Source organism: Pituophis catenifer, unplaced genomic scaffold, assembly GCF_029215685.1.
Source record: "Pituophis catenifer annectens isolate HBS135680 unplaced genomic scaffold, rPitCat1.0.hap2 SCAF_1, whole genome shotgun sequence".
NCBI lineage: Eukaryota > Metazoa > Chordata > Lepidosauria > Squamata > Colubridae > Pituophis > Pituophis catenifer.
In genome coordinates, this window is record NW_027256881.1 from 272,966,760 (window position 1) to 272,993,573 (window position 26,814).

At 36.4% G+C, this 26,814-nt stretch overlaps 1 protein-coding gene across 2 annotated transcripts in view; it reads left to right on the forward strand.

Moving 5' to 3' along the window:
- The window catches only part of EXT2 (exostosin glycosyltransferase 2), a 66,712-nt gene extending 45,267 nt beyond the window's left edge, over positions 1-21,445 (forward strand). For both annotated transcript variants that reach the window (XM_070936008.1, XM_070936016.1), the window contains exons 9-14: positions 4,111-4,300; positions 10,461-10,627; positions 14,958-15,101; positions 16,920-17,048; positions 18,116-18,198; positions 20,642-21,445. In XM_070936008.1, the coding sequence (XP_070792109.1) occupies positions 4,111-4,300; positions 10,461-10,627; positions 14,958-15,101; positions 16,920-17,048; positions 18,116-18,198; positions 20,642-20,780 (852 nt within the window). In that variant the 3' untranslated portion in view covers positions 20,781-21,445. The remainder of the gene's footprint in view (positions 1-4,110; positions 4,301-10,460; positions 10,628-14,957; positions 15,102-16,919; positions 17,049-18,115; positions 18,199-20,641) is intronic.
- The last annotated feature ends 5,369 nt before the right edge of the window (positions 21,446-26,814 follow it).

Genomic DNA, 26,814 nt, shown 5'->3' on the forward strand with positions numbered 1-26,814 from the left:
ACTTAGTGATGAAGTGATCCAGTCCCAATTGCCATTGAAACCCAAGGACTTAAGTTGATAGTTAAAATTATGACTTTTAAGAAGAAGATGGCCAGTAATAATCTCTAATGGGTCTTTTTACTTGTATAAGAGTTTATTTTACCTGTGATATTTCTGTTAGGTATCAGGCAATTTCCATGTTAGTACCATTATTCATCATTGTGGTAAACTTAAATACTTCAACTATTATGGTTAAGCTGTTTATATCAGAAGGATTACGTTGATATTTTCAGAAGAAATTAGCTTATTATATGTCACATTAATCCTACATGATTCTTGTTTTCTTTTTTCTTGCTGATAATGCTTTTCTCTTTCCCTTGAATCTGCTCCAAACTTTTATTTTTGAGAAAAGAAATAGTACTAATTCCCTTACTGGTGTTTACATAGATTCATTTTGTCTGCAGTTAAAAGAGAAAAAATAATTTTTTATCAGGTCTTAAACAAATTAAAGTATTGGTAAATGGCAAATTTATGGAAATGTGATATAGCTTGTGGAGCTGTACCTTTTTCTTTTAATCTCACCCCCAAAATAGTCAGATTTCTCAGTCTCACGTTCTGATTCTAGAACTTTGGCTTCGTTTGCTGTTGGCAGAAAGGAGATACTATCAAACAGCCAGGAATGTGAGATCATTTTTGCAGGGTTGACACTTGCAACTTGTTATGGCTCATGCACAAAACTGATTCACAATAAGAGGTCTATCAGTCTTCAGTTACTGTGGCTCATGTAATGAATATCAGCCAGCTGATGGTGGCAAAAGGGGAATGGGATAGGATTGCCTCAGCCATAGCTGAATGTCAGCACTTTGTCAAAGAAAGTGATGGATGATTACATCATGAACACCATTTGCTTTAGTGGGAAAGCTAGATGAAGATTCAATTGGGTCTCTTCAAGGACTGGATATCCCCGAAACAAATGGTAGCTGTCACATTTCCATTTCTGCGAAGAACTATCCTTATGTCACCATCAATTTCATGCCCTGTTTCTATAATAGTGATTTAATTAGGCTTCTGTTGAGATAATCACCTGCATTGTTTGCCTTTCTTCAACAGAAGTTTAAAAGACCCAAGTAAATCATGGAAGTTTGAATTTGCTCAATTTCCTGCAGAAGGAGAGGTCAAGAGGTCCCAGACTGTAGACACACTTTTCAGGCAGGCAGCAGGGGGTTGGCTCTTAATGGTGCTTCTGCCGTGCCTAAATGCTCTTTTGAAATGTTATTCTCAAATAAAGGAACTTGATTTTTGAGGAGTTCACTCTTGGGTGTCAAAAAGTTAAATGTATTCTTTAACTTTTTTTTCCATTTCTGTAGGATTTTTACTTTTTTTTTATGACTAGATGATAGCACAACCCATCAAGGCCTGTGCAAAATATATTTTTCAGTGAGCATTCCTGCAAAAAAAGTCCCTCTCTCTCTTCAAATAGTTAAAGCATCTGTATCTTTTGCAAGGCTTGCAGAGTTGCCTTAAAAATTGGCTCCTGTTATTTCCTCATGTTTCCTTATGAAAATGATCCAATCCAAGCAACTGTTAACATGGGTGGGACAGTGTATTTTGAGTTCATTCTACTGCCAAATAAACAGTGGGTCTATTTAAGGAAGCTTTGGAGGTGATAGTATGGCTGCATTATTTCTTTATAAGTGTGAAGTACTAGATCAGAGTTGATCTAGTACTACGTTTTTGTTTTTTTTTGTTTTTTTGCATTATAGCAGGGGTGTCAAACTTGCGGCCTGCGGGCCGGATGCGTCATGTGCTGGCCCCACTGCTGCCTGGTTTAGCAAATGGGAAAAAAGTCCCGATACATCACATGTACCCCTGCATTATAGCAACCTGAGATAGGTACTGGTTCCCTCCAGATGTTTTGGATTACAGTTCTCATAAACTGCAGCCATCAAGGCCAGTGGTCAGGTATGATGTAATTCATAATCCAGAGCATCTGGAAGCTACGTTTCTATTGTAGCATTAGCTTTTGCTGATCTCTTTTAATTGCTCTTGGGATTTTTAATTAATAGTTGATTTTATGAGGAAAAGAAGAATAGAGAATTATAGAGTCTGAAGAGGCTTCAAAGGTCATTAGTTCAAGCTTGCTTATGCAAAAATTGGTTACTATAAAGTGGATGAAAATTGGTTACTATAAGCGGATGATTTAAAATTCTGTTTAAAACTATTTACCAACAATTATCAAAAAATCCATAAACTGATCTTCCTGCATCAAACAAGCCTTACTTTTAAAATATTCTTTCTAATCCTTAATCATATGTCCAGAACATCACAAACCACTTCCTGTTTGGGAAGAAAACACTTCTGGAAATGAATAATCCAGCCTCAGTTCATCCTGTTACAAGGATAAACCATGAATTTCTGCACACAGCTGGAATCATATGGACCACGTATCAGCATTTAAAATGAGGATCTAGTCATTTATCTTCTAAAGCAAATTATTTTACTATATTTGGTCAAAGCTATTTCCACGCATCTTTTAAGGGCCAACATGCACATTTATGCCTCTGAAGGTAGCAGCATGTCTCTCCTTGGCTGATCTTAGAAGCGAAGTACTGTCCGCTCTGGGTAATTTTTGGATGAAGCACCACTGGGTAATTATAGAGTTTTTGGTTAGACTGAGAAATTGAAAACTCTGTTTCAATAGGGCTGCTGAGGGGGGGGGAGGGGATAGCATAGTTGCAGTTACCAGGAGTGAAGATCTACTGTGAGGAATCTTCTCCTTGACATTTTTATTCATATTCAGCAAAATACATTGCATGTCCCTTTTCAGGCTCTACTGAATTTAAAAAAGAGGGATTGCATAATTGCTGTTTCATTTTTTTTAAAAAAAACCCCAAGTCTTCCTGTATACAGTATTACCGAGGGGAAAAAGGAAGTAATCAGAGGAAATACGAAGATTTTTACAGTATATTATTTCACCTTCCTATTGGTCTTAAGACCGATAGCACTATACTGTTCAAGTCACTAATTTTCTAACAATACAGTTTGTATGTATTCTTTATCCTCTCCACATATGGACATTGTCATGCACTTTGGAGTGTAATCCCATGTACTTTGAGGGTTTTAACATGGAACTGAAATTTAAGACAATCTCATATGTTAAGCAAAGAAATTTATTTGCCCAGATCTTTTAGATATATATTTTATAGTATTTTGGATAATTGTGACTTTTAAAAAAAGTGAAAACCCTTTTTGAACAGCCACAGTTTTCCTAGTGTTTTTATTGAGTCCAGATTCAGTGATCTCCATTAATAATCTGCTTTTTCTATACTTATATTAAGCTATTACTTTTGTCTTTCATCATACCAGTATAGTAAGTAGGAATGGAAAGGTATTCATAAATGTCTTCTGTAATTCCATGTTATTGTGCTAATAGCGTCTGTATCCTGTGTTTAGTTATATTGGCAGCACCAAAAACTTAACCTTTTAAAGTATTTAGAGGTTATTCTTAATGAAGCCAAAGGACACTAAATAAGTGTGAAGTTTTATGTATTTTCTTGTGTTCTTTTACTTAAGTAGTTAATATTTAGAACAACGAAACAAGTCTATTTTTGTTAAGTTAATATTTTTTCTTCTATACAGGACAAAGAAGGTCTTTCCCTTTTGTTTGTGCCTACTTTCTGCCAGATTTATGAAATTGCCTCTCTGTATTTCATGTTCTTCCAAAATTGTGGCATTCAGATTCTTATTGACCTAGTTTTAGTTAATATACAGAGTATAGTTAATATAGCAGCCATTTTAGAAGAGAGATGTTGGACAGAAGCCATCCAAAGTAGCTAAACTTTAAAACCTTCTAGTGTGTCTTCCACTAATCTTTCAGCATTTCCCAGCTTATTTAAATATACTTAATGGTTTGTTCATGAACTAAAATATATATAAAACGTAATGTTTAATGGCCTCCTGCTTGTGATAGCAATAGCTGTTGAAAGATATGTTTCTTTGATTTCTTTGATTTGTTGTTTGGCTCAATTAAGATATTCATTAAAATGATCTCCTTTGTGTCCCCGTTTTGATTTTTTTTTCTATTATAATTAATCTGACTTTTACTTTGATTTTCTGTGTTTCGTTTTCTAGAAATGGAGCAGTGTAAGCAATCCACTGTTTCTCCCATTGATCCCACCTCAGTCACAAGGCTTCACTGCTATTGTCTTGACATATGATCGTGTTGAAAGTCTCTTTCGAGTGATCACTGAAGTTTCAAAGGTTCCAAGTCTTTCCAAATTGTTAGTTGTTTGGAACAATCAGAATAAAGTTCCACCAGAAGGTAAGTCCGATACATACCTGAAAAGTTTGGGAGGACACTTCTAATTCTAGTAGTAATGGGCCAAATTCTGAATGAAGTGAGTTTGAACTTCATTTGAACTGAAAATGAGAATGTTTCTAGAAATAGAAATAGATTGTACAGTGGTGTGTGAATATTCGGAGCAAGAAAAAAATGGCTGCCCTCATTTTTATGATGGGATTTGGAACTATATTTGTTAACTGCTTAGAATAACCAGTTTCACTGGGTCACTCCTGACCCAATGTATCATGAGTGCTTATTTTTAAAGCTTCTAAGGAAGAAATGATTCTTGCTGTCTCAGTTTTACTTGTTAATTGACTTAGTCAGAAGGCTTTCTTGTGAATTGAGTTGAATACCTATCAGATAGTGTTCTGACTGGAACATTTTTCCAAGCCATGCTCACTGGACAGCTCTATATACAGATAAAGACCTGCCTATTTTCTGAGAATTTTGACCTTTTCTAAAGCATGGGGGGGGGGGGGGGAGGACAGAACCTGCTGTCTTCTTGGGTTTACCATATTTTTTAGTTGTTGTTTTGTGGGGGTGGAATGTTTTCTTGACGAATATTTGCCAGACGCCAACATTGATTTGTTTTAGGCACCAGGCTAAAATGTTTTTATGCTTCTAGCTTCTAGCAGTTGTTTTTTAAAGCCTTGTAGAATAGGTTTGCTATTTGTATTCCTGCCATTTTAACAGTTATTTGCTACGTTGCTGATTTCTCTTTTATATCCTCTTTGTATACTACATGTGGGTTATACAGACCTTTTAAAAAATAAATAAACAACATATAAATGCTCAGGTTTTCTCAGCTAGGCTGTTTCCATATCACTGATAGGCAAAAATGATTTAAAAAACCACCCCAACCATAGGTTGGGAAGTTGGAAGCATTTTAGTGGCTTCTTACAATGGCTTCTGTACTGCTGTGCGTTTATATTTAAGTAGCTGAACTTGCAACGTGTCCACAATAACTAATAGCAACATGGTTGTTTTAAAAATAAGATTTTTCTATTTGCTATGTTGAAAATATTGCCCATTACGATAATTCTTAGAATAGCCATTAAGTTAGCTGCTGATGAAAAATCTGAATTTGTTGGTGTGAGAAGTAATGGCTTTGAAGGTCATAGGTTTGCTTCTTACAGAGATTTGGTTATCTATAGGTATATATTTTAATAACTTTCTTATGTGACCGCCAGCTACCCCCTTCATCTGTGTATTTTTAACACTTGGATAGCTTGTGGAATCTTTTGGTCTGCTATTGAAGGGTTTAATTTAATTTGTTTTAATTCAAATGCATACAGTTCATTCCACCTAGCTTTTTGGTAGGACAGCAGAAGTTGACTTCACTAAGGCTTTCATTGGGTCTGTCTCTTGTAGCTCTTAATCCTTGGACTTCAAAGCCTCTACCATTTATAGCCTATTAAAGCCAGGAAATTTCTGATGGATTAGGACAAGGAATGAGTTTGAAGTTAGTAATGCACACTGCTGTCAACGATAAGGTCTTGTTTATTTCCCTACGGTAGTATCTGCATTTTATGGCTATTTTCTTTTAATTGGTAATAGTAAAGCTGGGACTGTTAACCTGGTTGAGTATCCAAGCAGGATATCCTGGCTATTGCTATGTAAGGAACATATTTCTGACTTGGAGCAAATCAGATCTGGATTCTGTTGTTCTGTTGTTGTATTTTTTGCTATGCATAGAAAGGACTTATAAGCAGATATCAGATATGCTCATTATGGGCTACAATAAATTGCATTTGACTACTGCATTAGTAGTGATAACGTCTCTTAGTTATTCACACTAGTATTATAAGGCTGCCGTATCTCTGTAAACAGAACTCTTTCTGTGTTATTACTCCTTAATTATAATCAAGAGGTCAATCATATCAAGAGGTCAAAAATATCAATCATATTTATATAGTAAAAATATATGTGCAAACTGTAGGTATAATGATAAAAAAAACAAAACTAATGATAGTGTTCATTAGAATAGATGGAGAATAGTTTAAAGACACTTTGAGCCTGTTAGGTTCATGATCTTGTTTTTCTTTTCTTTTTTTGTAAGAAGGCATATAATCCTGGGCTTCTCAGAACTCAGGCAATTTCATGTAAGTGTAAGTAGTTTTTCAGATAACTTGATTCTAAACTGAATCTTTAAACATAACCATCAAAAATTCTTAAGTGCAATCCAGAAAATGTACTACCCTCTCATGTAGCCAGTACAGAATAGATGTTATGTACTACTTGGATACACAAGAAATAGGCAGCTGCATTTGGTACCAGACAGAGCTTCTGAGTCATGTTTACAGACACTACCATGCAAATCTAAACTGAGTATAATAAATACATAAATAACTATGATTAGTTTTGCTTTTTCTACATATAGCCAAAGCTGATAGAAGTTCATCTTTGCCTCTACTGATAGTATGAAATACCAGAGAATGACCAAATTTGTGCATTCAGTCAGGCCTTTCCAAAGGATATACTTCCTTCCAGTGTGGCATTTGCATGTGAATTTGGGAATATTGCAGGGGATAAACTTAATTGTCTCTGTGCCTGCTTCCTAATTTATAATTTTCTGATCCAATGTTGGCAGTATAGGTAATCCTCTACTTATGATCACAATTGAGCCCAAATTTTCCATTGCTAAGCAAGACAGTTATTAAGTGAGTTTGGTCCCATTTTACGATCTTTCTTGCCCTAGTTGTTAAGTGAATCACTGCAGTTAACTTAATAGCATGTTGTTAAGTGAATCTGGCTTCTGCATTGACTCATTGAAGTTCGCAAAAGGTCATCTATATACCCCCAGATAATGCAACCATCATAAATACATGCCAGTTGCCAAGCATCTGAATTTTGGCATGCTAAAACAATCACAAGTGTTAAAAATGATAATATGTGACTTTTTTCACTGTCCTTGTAATCTCGAACGTTTACTAAACAAATGGTTGTAGAACTACCTATATTTCCCCATTCTGATTGATATCCTTTATGTAGCAAATAGAGGAGTTGCTACTGAAAATAATATCAGTGGTAGTAAATCACATTCCATATACAAAGCTTTGTCTGTTACTGTCATTGGGATCTAGGAAGGGGTCTTTACTGTGACAGCCCCTGCCTTGTGAAATACTCTTTATCATGAAGTTTGGCAGTCCACTACCATCCTAGCCATCCAAAAAGCACTTAAGATCTGGCATCCACCCCCCACCCCCACCCCCAAGCACTGGCATAGAATGAGGTGGATGAGAGGATTTAAGGAAGATGTTGGAGGTATAACTTTGGTGGCACTTTTTTATTTTAATTATTTGTATCTGTTCATTATTGTTTTTACAAATAACTCAAGGCAGTGAACATATCTGACACATCTTTCTTCTCCTATTTTTTCCCACAACAGCAACCTTGTGAGGTAAATTGGGCTGAGAGAGAGAGAAAGTAACTGGCCCAGAGACATCCCGCCAACTTTCATGGCTAAGGCAGGACAAGGACTCACGGTCTCCTACTTCCTAGCCTGGTGCCTTAACCATTAGACCAAACTGGTTCTTTTCATATTTATGAGTCACCTTGTAGGAGAGACTGGTAGCATATAAATTTAATAAATAAATAATAAATGGTTTTTAGAGATGTATGAATTATGCTATTATTACTGATGCTGTTGTTGATTGGGAGCTACCCAGAGTTTGACATATGATGGGCGGCTATAGAAATGTTTTAAATAAAAAATAAATAAACCTTAAAAATTGGACTAAGACCTCACTGACAGTACTAAAAAACATTTTAAAGCAATTTTCTAGGGGCCACCTACAAAAGTAGGTGGAGTAAGAAACTGAAATGATATTTCCAAACCTTTTCACTCTGTACTTTTTACTTTTTTTGTTACCAAGCCAAAAAGCCCTCCAAATTCTTCCAAGGTAAACTTTCTTTACATAGTTTTTAGTGCGGTTTGGAAAATGATACAGTTTTCCTAAGGAAGCTGTCTCCGGTATTATGTTTGGATGCCAACATCAGAAGTGTGTAGAACATTATATGCTCATTAAGAGTACTCTATGTAAGTTATAGAACCATAATTTTCCTAGCAGCAAACGTGGATATCATACCATGCTGTTTTTGCCAGCATTTCTTTCATGATGGAGCTTAGATTGTTCTATGCATATTATGTTCATTTAATGGTAATCTGTGACCTCTGCCAGCTTTACATAAAGTTAGTTGCAGTCGTTACTTAGAATGGCGTTCACGTTTTCATATCCAAATGTGAAATGGTATAGGAAAAAAAATCTTATTTGGGATAGGGTCTCCATGTTCCATAAATCAGTGTTAGCCCAGTATAGGATGCACCTTTTGTTGATTTATGTTGAATATTTTAGTCTATAAACCAGTGTTATTATGCAAATAGTCGTCAATTTGCATGGCATGTTTTCTTGTTGCTCCTCATTCTCTCATACCCACTGAACAGATATGACTGAGACAGTACAGAGCTCGAATTGAATTGAATAGGAAAATGTCCTTCATTCTTGAAGTATACATTTAATATTTGGAAAGAGATTTCTAGAATAGCTTCATTCATCATCTATTGACAGTCTGCTATATTACCAAAGAATTGTGTGGTCATATGTACCATAAGTGTGAAGCCATTCTGAAATCAAAAGAACTTATTTTTATATGTTGAAATTTTATTTTTAATGAATTGCATCTTACTCTGTGTAGGACTCAATTTATGACTATCTAGAAACTTCAGTTCAAATGCTGCTAGGTTCTTCTGATGAGGATACCCTGATTATAGAACTCATGCCATATATGGGTGCAACAATCTCTTTGCTGCCATCTTGTGATTGTCCAGATTTTTGCAACCCAGCCATGGTAGCCCTAATTCTAGTCTCTCCCCAGTACCAGCATTGACTTGATTTAATAGGGGGCTCGCAACTTGGGTGTCTTCCTGGACACATGGCTGTCTTTAGAAGAGCATATGACGGACGTGACCAGGGGGGCTTTTTATCAGGTCCGCCTGATACGCCAGTTGCGTCCCTTTCTGGATCGGGACTCCTTGTGCATGGTCACTCATGCCCTGGTCACGTCACGCCTGGACTATTGCAACGCTCTCTACATGGGGCTCCCCTTGAGGAGCACCCGGAGGCTCCAGCTGGTGCAGAATGTGGCCGCGCGGGTGATTATGGGAGCGACGTGGCGCTCCCACGTAACACCTCTCCTGCGCGAGCTGCATTGGCTCCCGGTGGTCTTCCGGGTGCGCTTTAAGGTGTTGGTTCTCATCTTTAAAGCCCTCCATGGCTTAGGGCCAGGATATTTGCGAGACCGCCTGCTGCTACCGATAACCTCCCACCGGCCAATACGCTCTCACAGAGAGGGCCTCCTCAGGGTGCCGTCGGTCAGGCAATGTCGGCTGGCGGCCCCCAGGGGGAGAGCCTTCTCTGTGGGGGCACCCGCCCTGTGGAACGAGCTGCCTCCTGGAATATGATTGATCCCAGACCTCCGTACCTTCCGTAAAGCCCTGAAGACGTTTTTATTCCACCAAGCCGGCCTAGCCTAAATGGTTTTTAATTGGGATTTTAAATTTTATGGATTTGGGGGTCTTAAATTGGGAAGCTAATGATTTAATTCTTTTTTAATTATCTTAACGTTTGTATTTGTATGTTTTTTAATTTTGGCTGTTCACCGCCCTGCGTCCCCTCTGGGAGAAGGGCGGTATACAAACAAACAAACAAACAAACAAACAAACAAACAAACAAACAATAAATAAATAAATAAATAAATAAATAAATAAATAAATAACTTTATTGTCATTATACGTGTATATACAGTATACCCATACAACAAAATTCACTTAACACCCGAAGACCAGGTCCAACACACATAACAATCCCCAAACACACTCCCACTCACCACAGATTCCCCATCCCTAAACCACCCAAACATCCACACAACAGACCAAGTAATGCTGTCCAACAGCTCACTGATGGTGGCCCTTTAGTTCTTTGTTGAGTGCAATTATAGCTCTGGGATAAAAACTATTCAGAAAATGGGTGGTCCGAGTTTTAATTGTTTTGGAGTTTTAATTGATTTGGAGAGAGTTATGCTAATAACTATAGCTAAACATAGGAATGCAAAGAAACTACTTCTGATTTTTATTTTGCAGAAACTGTTTGGCCTAAAGTTCGAGTTCCATTAACAGTTGTACGAACCACAGAAAATAAACTGAGTAATCGATTCTTCCCCTATGCTGAGATTGAAACAGAGGCTGTGTTAGCCATTGATGATGATATCATCATGTTGACCTCGGATGAGCTGCAGTTTGGCTATGAGGTAAGAAGGCTGCTAATTTTATGTGGTATAAATTCCTAGAATAAATTCTGCACTTGGAGAGCCCTACACTGCCCTGCACTGCACCACCTCAGCTAACCTTCAATATCTTCTTGCTCTTGCTCTTGATGAGGCATGCCTGACTTGGCCCTTGGCAAGGCTGCTGCTGGCCACATGAAACCACCCAGGTCTCTCAAGGAAACCACCGTGCACGGTTTAGGGAAGACAGCCTTGTGTTGCCAGCAGCTGCTTTTGCAAAGGGCCAGGCTGGGCATGCTTAGTTAACAGTGAGAGCCAGAAGATGACATGGTCAGTTAAGAGGACAGGGGCAGTGGAGGTGAGTGGGCCTAAAGGGCATGAAGGGAGGGGAAGATAGGCAGCTGGGGAGAGTTGAAGTGCTCCTGTAGTCCTAAGTGTGGGCGGGCTGCCAAGTGTCTGAATTTTGATCATGTGGCTGTAGGACACTAGAATGGTTGTAACTTTGGGGACCAGTCATAAGTGCCTTCATTAAGTTCTTCCATAACTTTGAATGATCATTGACTGAACAGTTGTGGATCAAGACAACCTATAATAATAAGGAATTTTTCTCTACATTTCTTATGCTCATATCCTTATTGTATGTGCATTGTATACTGTGTTTAGGTTGCCTTTGTTTGACGCAAGTTGGTATGTCTCTATTTCATTAAGCTCTCTCTGTCTTTCTCTCTCACACATTGTGTCTCTCTTGCCCACACAAACTCTAGCTAGCTAACTAGCTATCTAAATAATAATTCATTTTAAAAGGGAATAAGATATTTCAATAATATGGATATTTTGAATGTACATTGATCTAATTTGAACAAGCCACTTGTACATTAAGAAAGTGTAGTAATAGGCATCGGTCTGTCTTATATTGAAAACGTTAAATTACTTTTCCAAGGTATTACAATAATTCATCAACTGAATCAGTGAACTGCAGTTCCAAGCCTTGCACTTGAACTTCTGGGACCTTTTCGCCTATTTTGTCTGAAGTGTGTTGTCCAGATGCTTAGATTGTGCAAATGCCTAACAATCTGGATAATCCTTGAATGAACTTGGTGTCCCTTGGATTCAGCTTCTTCTTCCTTGAGTGGTGCACCTTACAGAAGTTGTTTTTGAAAATAATGAATTCCAGTTTATAAAATAGTGTCGCTCTCTAAGGCAATAATATACAGAAAGCATTTCAAATAACTTCATTAAAAAATCTGGATAGATGCAAAATTCCAGTAATGTGAATTCTCCAAATTAAAAATATCAAATGCCAATATAACAGAAGGTGTTTTTTTCAATAGTAGGGATAAAGTGTGCTCTCTAGAAAAGTATAAAAGGAAACATGTATAAATGTATTTTCTACCTTCAACTACAAATCAGTGACTGCAGATCAATCTTTCTCAGACCAGAGTGTCTTTGACCTGTTTGACAGGTCTGAGCTGGCTGCCAGATGTTTAACTTGTCCTCAGCCTATAGTAATTTATTTATCTGTTTATATATTTCCCCATGAAAGTGTCTAATGCATTTCTTAGTTTTTTGCAAAGGAAATCTGTAAGAACGGTAGCAGTCTGTAATGTTACAAGGAGGATTTCTTTTTTTTTGGGGGGGGGGAGTTCTTCATTCAGGAGAAATATTTGGAATTGGATATTGGCAAAGTTCTTCCCCTCCTTATTCTCCAGACCCTATTTTTAAACATATGGTTGAACTTTGTATCAGCGCAGACATGTCTGGCTCTATCGATCAAGCTTACTTATAAAAAAGAAGAAAAGAAGAGGCGCTTTGATCTCTGTACACTTTCAGCCATAAAAATTAAAGTAACACTCAAAGTGTCAGACATTTTTTACTTGTTAAGAGTGAACTATTAGGATTCCTAATAATTTATTGCGTAGTGCAAAACTACTGAACTAAGAGCAACACAGGCTTTATAGGCTGTTTTGTTTAAAGATGCAGAAGCATATTTATAGCTCCGTGATTTTAAGTGGAAGTTTTGCGTGAAGGAAAAAGACACTTCTCAGAGTTGTGTTGATAGAAGATAATGCATTGGGCTCTTAAGCAGTTAGGACTATGCAACATTTCTGCCAATCACCAGCAATTTTTGTTTTACTTCACAAGAAGGTAAAAGCAAATGTGCAAAAAAAAAAAAAGAAGAAGAAGAAGAAGCATGTATTGAAATATTTAACAATTTTTAAAGTAAAGAGAATGAATCTAGTATTGCTCTCAACCAGGTTTTTGCGATTCGAAGTCTGGAAATTACTCTTTTAAAAAAATCTTAACGCCCTGTGTAAAACAGGGGATTGAAATGGCTTCTTTCCTGAAAGCAGTATATCAATTTATTGATCTTCGATTTGTCCCAAAATGTAACTTTGATAATTGGTGTTTTTGATGAATCTATGTCCATTTATCTTTCGCAGAGTCGGTCATGCTAGCTTAATGCTTTGAAAAGCAAGTTACCTGCCTTTGTATACTGCCAAGAAAGCAATCCTAACTCCCAGACTATCAGCTAGAAATTAGGACAGGGAACAGATACCTTCCTACCAGTTAGTGAAAGGAATTATGACCATCAAATGGCCTCAGTTTTTTCCTAGAGAAACTCATTCGTGTGGTTGCTAAGAGTTGGCATTGATTTGATGGCACATAATCATAATCATCAAAGCCCCAATAATTTATTTGTTTGTTTGTTTGTTTGTTTGTTTGTTTGTTTGTTTGTTTGTTCAACGTGTATGCCGCCTTTCTCCGAAGACTCAAGGCGGCTTACAATGCATTTAAAAACCATATATAAAAACATTAAAAATTAAAACATTAAAAACAATTAAAACCCATTCACACCATTCATGGCCGGATCTCGCCAGATCACAACAGCGAGATCAACGGCCCCAGGCCTGCCGGAAAAGCCAGGTCTTCACCACTTTTCAGAAGGCCAATTCCTAGAGTAAATCGGCTGCTTATAATAAGGACTATTGCAAGACAGTCAGGGCTGAGTCAGAGATGCCCTTGGATCTACTGGATGAAAAGTCTCTGCAATCCCTTAAGTGATACTCCTTTCCCAACTTTTCCATAACCACTGATGATGTGTTTGGCTTTTTCTTATCTCTCTCCTTCCTTCTCTGCCTAAAACTGTTTCTGCTGAACTTGTTGCATTCTGATCTCTTTTGGGAATTAAGCTTTCTAGTATTAATGGTTTTATTACAGGTAGTCCTCAACTTATGACCACAACTGAGCCCAGAATTTTTGTTGCTCAGTCAGAAAATTGTTAAGTGAGTTTTGTCCCATTTTACGACTTTTCTTGCCACATTTGTAAGTGAATCACTGCAGATGTTAAATTAATAATCTGGTTGTTAAATGAATCTGGCTTCCCCATTGACTTTGCTTGTCAGAAGATCTCAAAAGAGGGTCACATGACCATGGGACACTGCAACTGTAATAAATACGAGTCAGTTGTTAAGCATATGAATGTAAATCACATGACCATGGGGATGTTGCAATGGTCATAAGTGTGAAAAATGGTGATATGTCACTTTTTTAGAATGGTCACTAAACAAACTTGTAAATCGAGGACTACCTGTACTTTTAATGTTATTATAATTTTATTTCTATACCGCCCTTCTCCCAGAGGACTTTAATGTAAAGGTGTTTAATGCTTTTTGTTGTATTTTTATATTATTTGTTGTTTTTTGTTATTTCTTTTCTAACTTTGTCTATGGCCCCGAATCACGTTTGTGAGATGGGCAGCTAGATAAATTTATCAAATAAATAAGTAAATAAATACATTGCCACAGTTGTGGAGACACATTTCCCTTTTGTACAAGAGCAGAAGATTCAAAAACAAGAGCTTGTGGATCATTGCTCTATAAAAAAAACAGAGTCATTCTTAAGATGCCTTCTTGAAGAACAGTATAAATCAGATGGGTGGGTATATGGTAGAGAAAGAGATGCTATCTGTGTTAACTGAGCTGCGGTGGCACAGTGGTTAGAGTGCAGTACTGCAGGCTACAACTGTTGACTGCCGGCTGCCTGCAATTTGACAGTTTAGATCTCACCAGGCTCAAGGCTGACTCAGTCTTCCATCCTTCTGAGGTGGATAAAATGAGGACCCAAATTGTTGGGGGCAATATGCTGATTCTGTAAACTGCTTAGAGAGGGCTGTAAAGCACTGTTAAGTGGTATATAAGTGCTAAGTCTAAGTGCTATTGCTAACTACATTGGCAATACATTGTCATTTCTTGCTTGCTGCTCCAACACCCTCTATCATATATTCAATCTTAATTTGTTCTTGTAATGTTTTTATGCTACTAAAATATATTGATTCACTTACTGTATTCTGCAGGTGTGGAGAGAGTTCCCTGACAGATTAGTTGGCTATCCTGGCCGCCTGCATTTGTGGGACCATGAAACAAGTAAATGGAAGTATGAATCAGAGTGGACCAATGAAGTCTCAATGGTGCTAACAGGGGCAGCCTTTTATCACAAGGTAGAGGTGATTCCAAAAACTGATGGGAAGCTGAAATTATGAACTCACTTAGCATTGACTAGGGCAGTATTTCTACCTCAACAACTTTAAGATGTATGGACTTCAAACCCAGAAATGTAGCTGGATAATTCTGGGAGTTGATATCGATACATCTTAAAGTTGTTAAGGTTGTCAAGGGAAAAGGATCCTTATATTCAAAAAGTGGGAAAATAAGGGTTTATAGCAAAATGTGGCATTGATCTTTATATGTTCTTGGACATGTGAAATATAATCATGATATATGGACATATGATATGTAAAGATCGTTAATTGTATTTTGATAAAATACTTAAACCTCTTTCTACATCTCAAATATTATATTTTTCTTGGTTCCCACTTGTGCAGGTAGTCTCATTTAGTGAGCATAATTAGGACCAGCAACTGTCTGGCACAAGAAATCAGGAACCAGGATTGTTCAAATGAGTACAAGTTTATTCCATGTTATCTTTCTACAAGAATCTAAACTTCTAAAGGTCAAGGCAAATTGGTGGTAGATAAGAATCAATGGAATTGATTCTGGACTTGCCGTAGATCTCTTGTGGGGACAAAGGGATTCCAAGCTGATGATGTGCTTGACCCCTCTCTCAGATTCAGCCTGATCATCTCCTATAGGAACTTGCTCATTAAGCAAAGCTGTTGCTAAGTAAAACTGTCTCTGTGCTTATGATTGTACAGTTTTCCTTCTTTTACACACCTGTGTAGATTGTAAATGCAAGGAATGACTATAAAAATTATTGTTACTGTCATAACAGGACAATCACTAACTGGGGCAGTTACTAAACAAGGACTACCAATAGTTTCTTAATGATTGCTAGCTGATCTGGATGTAGAAGCAGAGGTGTCTTTTTAAAATCAATTTAACGCTTAAACTTTACATGTTGGTTTTGATTTTTAAATAAATTATCATAGTATAGAATTAAATTCAACAAGAGTTACATTGTTATGGGTATTACAGCAAAGGCAAAGATTATTATATCTCCCCATGATGGCATTTCTTATCTTTGAATGATAGAAAGATGCCTTATACACTCTACAGTTAGAAATACTTCTGAAAATTTTAAAATCCACTTGGGAGGTAGCATATAGGAAGCTACATTCAAAGCAGCTCAAATTCAGCGCTTCAAATAGAGCTAATGTTATGGGTTGGTGGGTGGGGTCACTTTTCCCTCGCCCTATTAACAATTCTCAGAAAATTTTTTAAAAAAACTATTTATAGTCATTTACACATTTCAAAGCTGTTTTGCTGAGAGGAAGGATTATTATTCATTTTTAGTAACACATTGATGCGTTTGATAGCATCTTCCCTAAATTACTAAACAGGAGTAAATTCTAAGTAGCATGATATACTAACTCAAAAAAAACAAGTTATACTTAAAAATGAAAATTATATGAAATGTTTTAACAAAAAGTTTTAAAAGATTTGTTCTGTTAAACACCTTCTATTCCCACATAGATCTGCCCCATCCAGTAGTTATTTGCATTGTCTGATTTTGATAAAAGGGATCTGTGTCTTTCAAATACTTGTCTAGCTGTTTTCTTACCATCATCTGCATAAAACATCACCCTCCTTTGGTTTGATTCTTTGGTATTATATACCTCAGTGATGTACCTATACCACTCGTTGGAACTATAGAACTGCACCTAATAGGATGCATTAAAATTGTTTTAAATAAACTAGCACATTAAATACTCATTTCACATAAAGTTTTATTAGTGCCTCAATGTCGTTCATATCAAAACTAAACTTTTCCTTTCTATGTTATTTTTCTTATTCTTCAGTATTTTAATTACTTATATACATATAAAATGCCTGGGGACATCAAAAACTGGGTGGATGCGCATATGAATTGTGAAGACATTGCCATGAATTTTCTAGTGGCCAATGTAACTGGGAAAGCGGTTATTAAGGTGAGTTTTTATTCAATTGTTCCTCAGGATCTATCACGTAGCAGCAGACTCAAAGATCGCATGATTATATAGTTTAAACATAGCTTTTTAGAGCTCTGTGCCTCTTTTCTCATCCATTTTGAAGATGATTCCATCTATTTGTAAAAGACTCAACTCTCCACATCCATACATTTTTTTGCTTATGAGTATACTCTATTGCTTGTGACCATTATGACCAGATAGTTGAAGAAATCAGTTTCCTTAATAATTGCAGAAAATTAAGCCGTTTTAAAAAAAAGTAAAATAAACAAGATTTAAGAGAGGTGGGGAATGTGAAGGAACAATCCATCCCTGCCTATTTCAGCTGCAAAAGCTGATTTATTAGACTGTTCACTGCAAAAACATTAATTGCAAGATCAGTTTTTATATGAACTTTTATCCCTGAATGAATTTCCTGATACGCTTCAATAACTTTTTGGCCTAGAACCTTTCAGTTCATTTTGAAATGTGACAACTTGGAATGAGATTTAGAGGTCTCAAGGCATTTCTTCAGTTAGCAAGGTCTGTTTTCCTGCCTGCCCATCAACTTTTGCCCAAACCAGTGGTTATGATTTTGAGAAAAGCCTTAAAAGATAAAGCATGTGTGTTTGTTGTAAGAGTTGTACAGTTGGGAGAGCCTCTCAGAGTTTGCCACTCAGCTATTAAATGAGCAAAGTGTGTCTGTTGGATTAAGGTTACGGTGAAGTATGGGAAGCTATATTTCATCACTTTTATGCTGTGAAAACAAATAGTGTTTATACAGGAAACTTGGCAGTGAGAAAACAGTCATTAAACAGGAATTAAGAAGTTGTCATCACTGCTACTTTCCACTTACAGCAGGCAAAACCCCTCCAAGAATATTTTTTTAAAAAATTGGGCTACTTTGAGTTTTGCAGTCAGCTAAGTAAATGGTATGGATATATTTTTTTCCTCCATATTCAAGAATTTGATTTTCACTTTGACACATAGATTGCATTTCAAAAATTGCATTTTTAGTAGTGAGATTAATGTCTGATTGTTAAGTCTATAGTTATACTGTCTTTATATAGGTGACACCCAGAAAGAAATTCAAATGTCCAGAATGCACAGCCATTGATGGGTTATCCTTAGATCAGACACACATGGTAGAAAGGTGAGTGCCTCATCCTGTTCTTTTCTCATTTCCAGTATTTAATGTACTGTCTTATTATCCTCTAAAAGATTAGCTGGTTGTGTCCAAATTTCAGCTAAATCCATTGGTCTATGTAGAAAAACCATATTGGAGTGAGAGAATTGGTAAAATGTATAAATGTATACCTAAATATATTCCTAAAATATATTCCTAAAATAATATCTGCATATTATGGTTTCTCAGTTTGGGTATTATTGCTTTTTGAAAGAGAGTTAATTTTTTTTAAAACCAATTTTTCATTTTAGATTTTTGGGGCAGTTTCAGCAAGCTTTAATTGACAAGTGTTTGCCATCATAAACAAGAATAAATATGAAGAGTAATTTTCAGTACAGATATTCAAGAAAAACAGTAACAGTTTTCACACTACAAAGGGATATTACTATATATCACTAAAAAAAAAAGGTGAAAAGGATGTTAATGCAATTGCCTTGCCTTTTGGTTATTGAATTGCAGCAACTAGGCGCTTCATCTTAAAACTGCCTTTGCTTTGACAACGATTTGACAAGTATGCTGGGAAAATCTGTTATGCGTGAAGCACAAGGCTGGAACATAGTCCTTTTTGGGTTCTTGATTTCTAAGTGGTGATCCAACTATCCTGTTTCAGCCATTGGAAAACTAAGAAAAAAAATCTAAATTTGTTTTCCACTAATGAGATATAATAAACATAGTTTCTTCAGCTATAAATTTCATGAATAAATTAACTAACTTGCTTCCCTTGTTTGCATGATTAAAAAGTATAATTCTGTAACAATTCTGAGAGAGGTTCTTGAGGGCCTCACTGGGCATCATGTGGAACAGGGGTGAAATGCTCCCGGTTCGGACCAGATTGCCCGATCTGGTAGTGATGGCGGAGGGTGGTTCGGAGAACGGTAGCAAAAATCCCTGCCCCCCCTCCCACCATGCCCAGCTGAGCCGCAGGATCATCAGAGGCTTTTTTTTTTTACTTTTAAAAGCATTTTTTCTACAACCTCTTCCGAAGAAAAAATGCTTTTAAAAGTTAAAAAAAAAAAGCCTCTGATGATCGCGCGGCTCAACTGGGATCATCAGAGGCTTTTCAAAGCATTTTTTTCTGCAACCTCTTTAGCGGAAGAGGTGGTAAAAAAAATGCTTTGAAAAGCTGAGTTGCCTGATCGGCAGAGAGGTATTTTTTAAAATGCCTCTCTGACGATCCAGCTGAGTTGCCTGATTGGCAGAGGCTTTTCAGAGCATTAGAAAAAATGCTTTGAAAAGTTTTTTTAAAAAAAAGTTAGCCACGCCCACCCAGTCACATTAACCCACCACCACCAAGCCACGCCCACAGAACCGGTAGTAACAAATTTTACATTTCACCCCTGATGTGGAGCCTTTTGTTTGCTTTTGGATATCAATTTTAGGTTTGAAAGCATCAACTACTTAAAGATATTTGGGACAGATTTTGCAGATAAATAAGTTTATTAAAGTGGACAATTTTTAGGAAAGACTAACGTATCTGCTCCTTAGCAGATATGTACCTTTTGCCATATTATTTCATAGTCACTGAAATGTACCCTTCAAACTGATAGCTGAAATGTGTTACATCCTCTAACATGTATGTGTTTTCTTATTTCGGTCACCCACTAGTCTTATAGAGAGAAGTGAGATGATAAGTAGGGTGAATAAGAATCCAACATGCTTTTTAAAAATGTGGACACTTGCATGTTTTTGAATTTAAAAAAACCCTCATGTCATTGAGTTTGGACAATGAAAATAAACTAGTCACTTTAGGGTTTTAGCTCTTAAAGAAATGTTGTAACTTAAGCTTTCAAGCACAGGCATTAGTGTAGATAACATAAAGGAAGTAAATTCCAGTAGTTATTTTCAAAAAAATAAAAAGCCAAAGAAGTATTTTTGTATGTCTTTTGTTACCTACAGGCTTATTTTTGCAAGCCCTGTATAGTGCCAAATTTGACCTGGCAGAGACTGTTTAAGAGATATTTTGGCAATTAATCCACTGTAGTTTGCAGCATGCGCACCACTTTAAGAATCTCTGGAATTCTGCTGGAGAGGGGCTAATGAAACTTTGACCATGCTGCATACATGTGCAGCTGATAGCATCTCTTTATATCTTTGCCTTGGTTATATACATCAGTCATAGAGATTCATATCTTTCCAGCATGAGAGGTTCTTTGTCCCATTTCCTACTTCTAACAGTAGGAAGGCATCATAATAGCATTAATCTTTTAAATGCTACCTTTACTGCATTTGCAGTGCCTTAACAGAAACCACATTGTATTTGCTTCGTGTTTGCTTTGCTGCTATTTAATTAAATATTAAATAATTGGGGAGAAAATGAAAGGGGGAGCTGCAAACAACAAGTTGTTAAATAAACATACAGTGGGGCAATCTGTTTATAAGCATTTCATTTATTCCCCCCTCCTCCCCTTAGGTCCGAATGCATTAACAAATTTGCCTCTGTCTTTGGGACCATGCCTCTGAAAGTGGTGGAGCACCGGGCTGATCCAGTCTTGTACAAAGATGACTTTCCCGAAAAGCTGAAGAGCTTTCCTAACATTGGAAGCTTGTGAAGAGCAGCCATAAGTGAAGTTGGCAATTGGAATCCAGCACCCCAGGCAGCAGCTGATGCTAGGAAAAATCTTCGGGACTGAAAGAATCATGCCAGGGAGCATTACAGAGAGAGGTCACAAAAAAAAAAATAACGCTTTGTTCCTGAAAAGCTTTTCAACAGAGAGTAAAACTCAGTGGAAAAAGAAGCAGTGGAGGTGAATTGCTGCATTGGTCTACTGAAATGTTTGTTGGCTGTATAAAGATTGTGTGTATACGAATATACACAATGCAAAGTTTTTGAGCACAGAGCAAAAAATATTTCTTCTCTAAGGGCTGCTAGTTACCACATCTCTTGTTGGTCCATTTTCAGACTGCTTTCTAGATTTGCTGCCCAGATGCCCTCTTTGGCTGGTGTGCAAGACCTGCTTTAGCATCTTTTCAAGTACATTATAAGCATTAATTCTGCCATAGAATTGGCAGAAAATGTGTATTGATGTTGGGTTCATTTTTAACGTTATAAGATAATTGAAGTTGAATAAAGCAGCAGTTCTTATTTTTCTTTTTATTAAGGTATCTAGTTGTTAGCAAATGAACACATTTCATATTTTCTATTATTTCTGCTGAACAGAATCCTGAATAGGATTAGACTGCATTTTTAAGTATATAGAATGACTATTCCATTCTTAGCCTATTTTGATATTTCAATCTGCTTTCCATACCATATTGTGATGGTTTTCAGTTGACCAATCATTAATTAGGAATACATAAAAATGCCTTTTGTACTTTGGAGCTCTTGATAAAAAATACTGAGCTCAACACTAATTTCTTTTTTTTTTTTTGAAGGGAGCTATACATGATAATTTGAATTGTGTAATTGTACAATAGATTAATGATTCATAGAAAGCAATTTATCATCTTCTGAAACAATTTACATCCTGATGTGTATAACTCATTATCACAAAATAATGAATATCCATCATGTAAGCAATTGATGCTGAAGTAAGCATAAAGAACATACACTAGGGAATGAGAGTGACACCTTTGCGTTTCAAGTCTGTTTCACAAAATAAAAGCAACTTTACTGTCAATTTGAAATCAAAAGAACCCTGCATGAAGAAATTTTAAATCTTTCTTCTCCGGGCTGAAAATTGTTTAACTGAAAAACCATTAACAGGGAAGATTAAGAATAATTATTTCTTTGTTGCTTAAATCTTAATAAAAATATTCACTAACCTAAGATAGCTGATCAGTATCTGCAGTAGGAATCAGTTCTCTTTACATCAGCACTGTGATATTCCAGTTAGGTGCAATGTGGAATGTTAACATATTTCTGCAAGGCCTGTTTGAGTTTTTAGTGACTACTCAGTCTGTAATTTCAACTCCTTAGATGCAGATTCTGCTGACAAGTAGGACATTTCTTCACTTAAGTCTGAAAGAGGAAAAAATATAGGTTTTTAAATATAAATTATAGTAAAATCATAAAATGCAAGAAGTACTGCATTACCAAGATTTAGAGCATCCTGGTAAAATATTCTTACTGCCATGATAACACAGATAGAACACAAAATTTGGGGGTGGCAGCCACAGCATTTCTGATTCAATTGCTCAGGGAAAATACAAAGCAAATTGTCTTAACGGTTAAAATACTGGACCTAAATTACAGCACCTCCATTATTTTAAATTTGACATTAAATAAACTGCGGTATTGATTGGAATGTCAGGACTTTTCTTCTACAGTACATGTTTGAGTGCTCTTCTGAGGAGGCCTAATTTTGCCTCTCTTCTGAGTAGAAGTCATCTCTGACTTTTATTCCTCCATCATCTAAATTCCTTATATAAATTCTTCAATTAAGTTGCTTCTGCCATGGGAGCAGGCTTCTTTGGGGCAGCCAAGGCAAAGTTGGTTTGTTTTGCTTGTCCTCATTCTTCAGTAACTAATTGAATGTGTGAAGGAGGTTTTACCCTGCTGTGAAATGTTATTAATGATATTAAGAATTAAGCTCAACTATCTCGGCGTGTATAATTTATATGCTGATTGATCTTGATGGTTGTAAACCTCTTTACATTTCCTTCCTAAGAATGCAGGTAAGAGTTCCTTAAATATCTGTCCTGTTCTCCAGCTGTGAAAGTGCAGTATGGATGCCTCTTATTTTAAATCTGATTCTATTAATTGCTTCCAGTGTTTGAAGCTGAAGCTCAGATTGCACTTGACTCTTGTCCCCTGTTGTTTCTGTGGGCTCAGGGCTGCACAGCTGATTTTGTTTTACCTATTCCTTGCCAAAACTTTTTTCTTCAATGTGTTTTTTCAATGTTAGCAGGAACAATTTTCCATACAATTAGTTGTGCAGATTATTTCTAAAGGAGGGGCAAGTTTGCCTCAGATTTTGTTCAGTTGCATCATGGTTAATTATTTGGTTTGCAATTTGCCATGATTTAAATTTTTTTATCCAACATTTGGATTAGCAGGGAACAGCATATTACTGGCACAATTTTCTACAAGTTGGAAATGTTCAGTATGTATGATCAGTGTGCCTTCTCTTGTTGATTGCTCTTTGTTTTCAGCAGGATAATCATGCTAGTATAGTATTATCCCAAATTTTCCTTCCACCTGATCTTTTTACCATAGTGGTTTATATATTTCTTTGAGGATGCCAATTAGGCATTCAATTGTATCTGCAGTTTCTACTTTTGGGAATATAAGTGAAACAGCAACATTTGAAGCAAATTTCAGTTGGTAAATTGTTCTTAGTTACCTGTTTCCATTTTGCAGAAGACACTTTTGAAAGACAATTAGAGGCAGACTCTTAAAATTAACCTTTGATCCATAGTTCAAAAATATATTTGAGTATGTCCAATGTTAAAATATTTTGCTTCATTCTGTATTAGTCAAATTTAAGTGTTCTTCTCCCTTAATTGTAATATTTAGTTCCTTCTGCTTCCCTTTAGTGTCCAACCTTCAAAGTCTCATCCTATCCTAGTTTTTAAAGAGATTTCAAAACAAACATTTATCATTGAAAGGTTTCTTATAATTAATTCCAAAATTTTATTTAGAATCCATCCGTACCTTTAGTCAATTTGTAACTTTCCAAAATAAAAGCTGTAATCACCTTTTTGTTGTTTATTGCAAAAAAGGATTTTTTTTAAAAAAAATCATTAAATTTGTACAGGTAATCCTTGATTTACAACAGTTCGTTTAGTGGCTGTTCAAAGTTAGAACAGCACTGAAAAAAGTGACTTATGGCGGTTTTTCACATGGCCATTGCAGCATCCCAATGGTTAGGGGATCAAAATTTGGAAGCTTGGAAACTGGTTCATATTTATGACGATTGTCATGTCCCAGGGTCATTTTATCACCTTTTGGGATCTTCTTACAAGCAAAGTCAATAGGAGAGCCAGATTCACTTAATAGCCATGTTATTAACTTAACAACAGCAGTGATTCACTTAAGAACTGTGGCAAGAAAGGTGATAAACCGAGTCAAAATCCATTTAAGAAGTGTTTGGCTTAGAAACGGAAAGTTGGGGCTCAATTGTGGTTGTAAGTTGAGGACCACTTGTGATAAAAAATTCTTTCACTGAGAATCGAAGGAAACTCATCCAATACTGTCAAAACTTTACTGGCTGAAAAGCAATTTCTGAAAGTGTTTAGAAAAGAATGTATGCAAAGCCTATGTCCATAAAGACCAACCAACCACGGTCTGAGCAACGATAGCGTTGCCTTGTCTCCCACGGCTCTAAACCTGCCAGAAACTGTCTTCAAATTCCTCACAAGGAACAAATATCTGGAGCACCTGTGGGCAATCTCAAACCCTTTCCTTGTCCTGAAAGGAATAACAAAAAGCCGGTCTATTTGCTGGTGCTTGATTCCACTGCAGTCGGATTCTTCAGTTCCCCATTTCTTCTCTGGAACTTGTATAAGACACTTTTAAAGGTATATGCCAAGAGGAAAAAAAGGATCACAATGCAGTTTTAAGTATTTTGAATTCTAACTTCTGTTGTAGTCACACAGCGGACGGTAAGGGATTGTAGGCCATAACATGAGCAGAAGAACACACTGCTTTTCTACGATGTACATCTATGACGTTTCAAATATGTATAAAATGTGAATATAATGTGTACGTTTGTATACTTGTCTAAGAACTGTTGCTGATTATAGCTCTTTGTTAAACATATACTCAGTTGCAAAGCCAATTTTGCAGCTGTGTCATGAGAAAATAATGAGGCATGGTCTAAATATCTACCTCTGTCCACTGGATTCTACAAATATTAACTGAACACACATTTGTATATTTGCAGATATAAGAAAGTTCAGTGAATGTTCCACTTTGATATGAACTGTACATAGGTATTTCGTATTGGTTTCCATACTGTAGTCTGTGTGTTTCCGCCCCCATAATACAGAGGTTATCCAGGGACTATATTTCTCAATGTTTGTGTGCACTTGTTTTCTTTTGAAAAATAATATTTGTAAAAGCATGTGGCAGTCAATTCTATTTTACTTATATACTTGCTACATTGTTAGCTGCCCAATCATACAATTGTAGGCATTGTATAAAGCAAAATTCTTGGTTTTATAAAATGAAATGATATAAAAGCACAAATTGATATAAAAGCGCAAATTGATATAAAATTGCAACATGATGTATGTTGGATTGGTGTTGAAGATAATTCAGAAACTATAGCAAGTGTACGACACAGAACTAGAATATTACGTAGAGGTAGAGCACACAGTTAGTGCAGAAAAATACATATTTTGAAACTGCTATACCGGTGAACTTCTGGAACCAATTCAAAATGATGCTGGTCACTTTTAAACCTACACTGCATAGTGTCAGGTTACATTAGAAATTGCCTCAGCAGAACAGAAACTGCCTGCCTAGTTCAATCATCTCAACAGCATCCCCTGATAATCCTTACCCCACTTCTTTAGACGACCATGGGCTATGGACAATGCTGCCAATTTTCCCAGGAATAGCATCCACATGGATTTTCATAAAAAAGTGAATATGGATATAATTCATTCTCCTTTGTTCTAAGCTGAATGGGGGCACATGATGGGCATTATTATTATTATTTACTTTATTCATTAAACATGAAACTCAGTCAACTGAACATTCAAAAATGCATCACAAATACCATTGACTGGCGCTAATGGTTGATACGGGTTGCTGCCAGTGTCCTAGGTATCAACCAAGTACCTTCTTAAAGATGTTCCGAATAGTGCAGGTTTTTGCAGTTCCACTGGTGTTATTGCAGGAAGCTGCAATTTCTTGATGCATTTTATAAAATTATTGGACATGGTACCAAGTGCCCCGATGACAATGGGTATCACTGTTACTTTTTTATTATTTTATTTAATTATTTATTTAATAATAATAATAATAATAATAATAATAATAATAATAATAATAATAATAATTTTATTATTACATTTGTTTTTTTCAAGTGTATTGCAATTGTTTTGCCCAGAGAGCATTGAAAGTAGAATGACCTCCAAATGCCATAAGATAAATTAAAAGTGAAGATTGGACAGAAGCTCTCAAAAAATGGCTGGATCCAAAAGAGGCTATAGGCAGGCAGCATTATCCCCTCTCTCAAAGAAGCATCGACAATCTCCTGGATTCAGCAACTGAAAGAATATGAATGAAATACACCAGTGGTGATGTTCACATCACAAGAGAATCCTACCCGCCCTCAGATGTTAATTTTACAAAACACTGTATTGCTCACCATTACAGACTCTGGGAACAACTTAAAGCATAAAGAAATCCACAAATCTAATATGTCAGCAGATACTTTGTCTTGCCCATTTTTTCCCAAAATGGTCCAGGTAATTCTGAGCAAGATTGCTAGATGGGAATCTGCAGACACAATAGGCACAAAAACAGGCAGTTCGTTCCTCCTACAACCACCAGATAGGTCCATACTTAACACTGCCTGGTTTAGTAACATTTATTAAAATGGTCAACATTTATTAAAATGGTCAACCTTTTCACCAATAAAGACTTTTCTTCCAGTCACTTCTTCATCTTTAGCCCATTGGTAAATTAGAGAG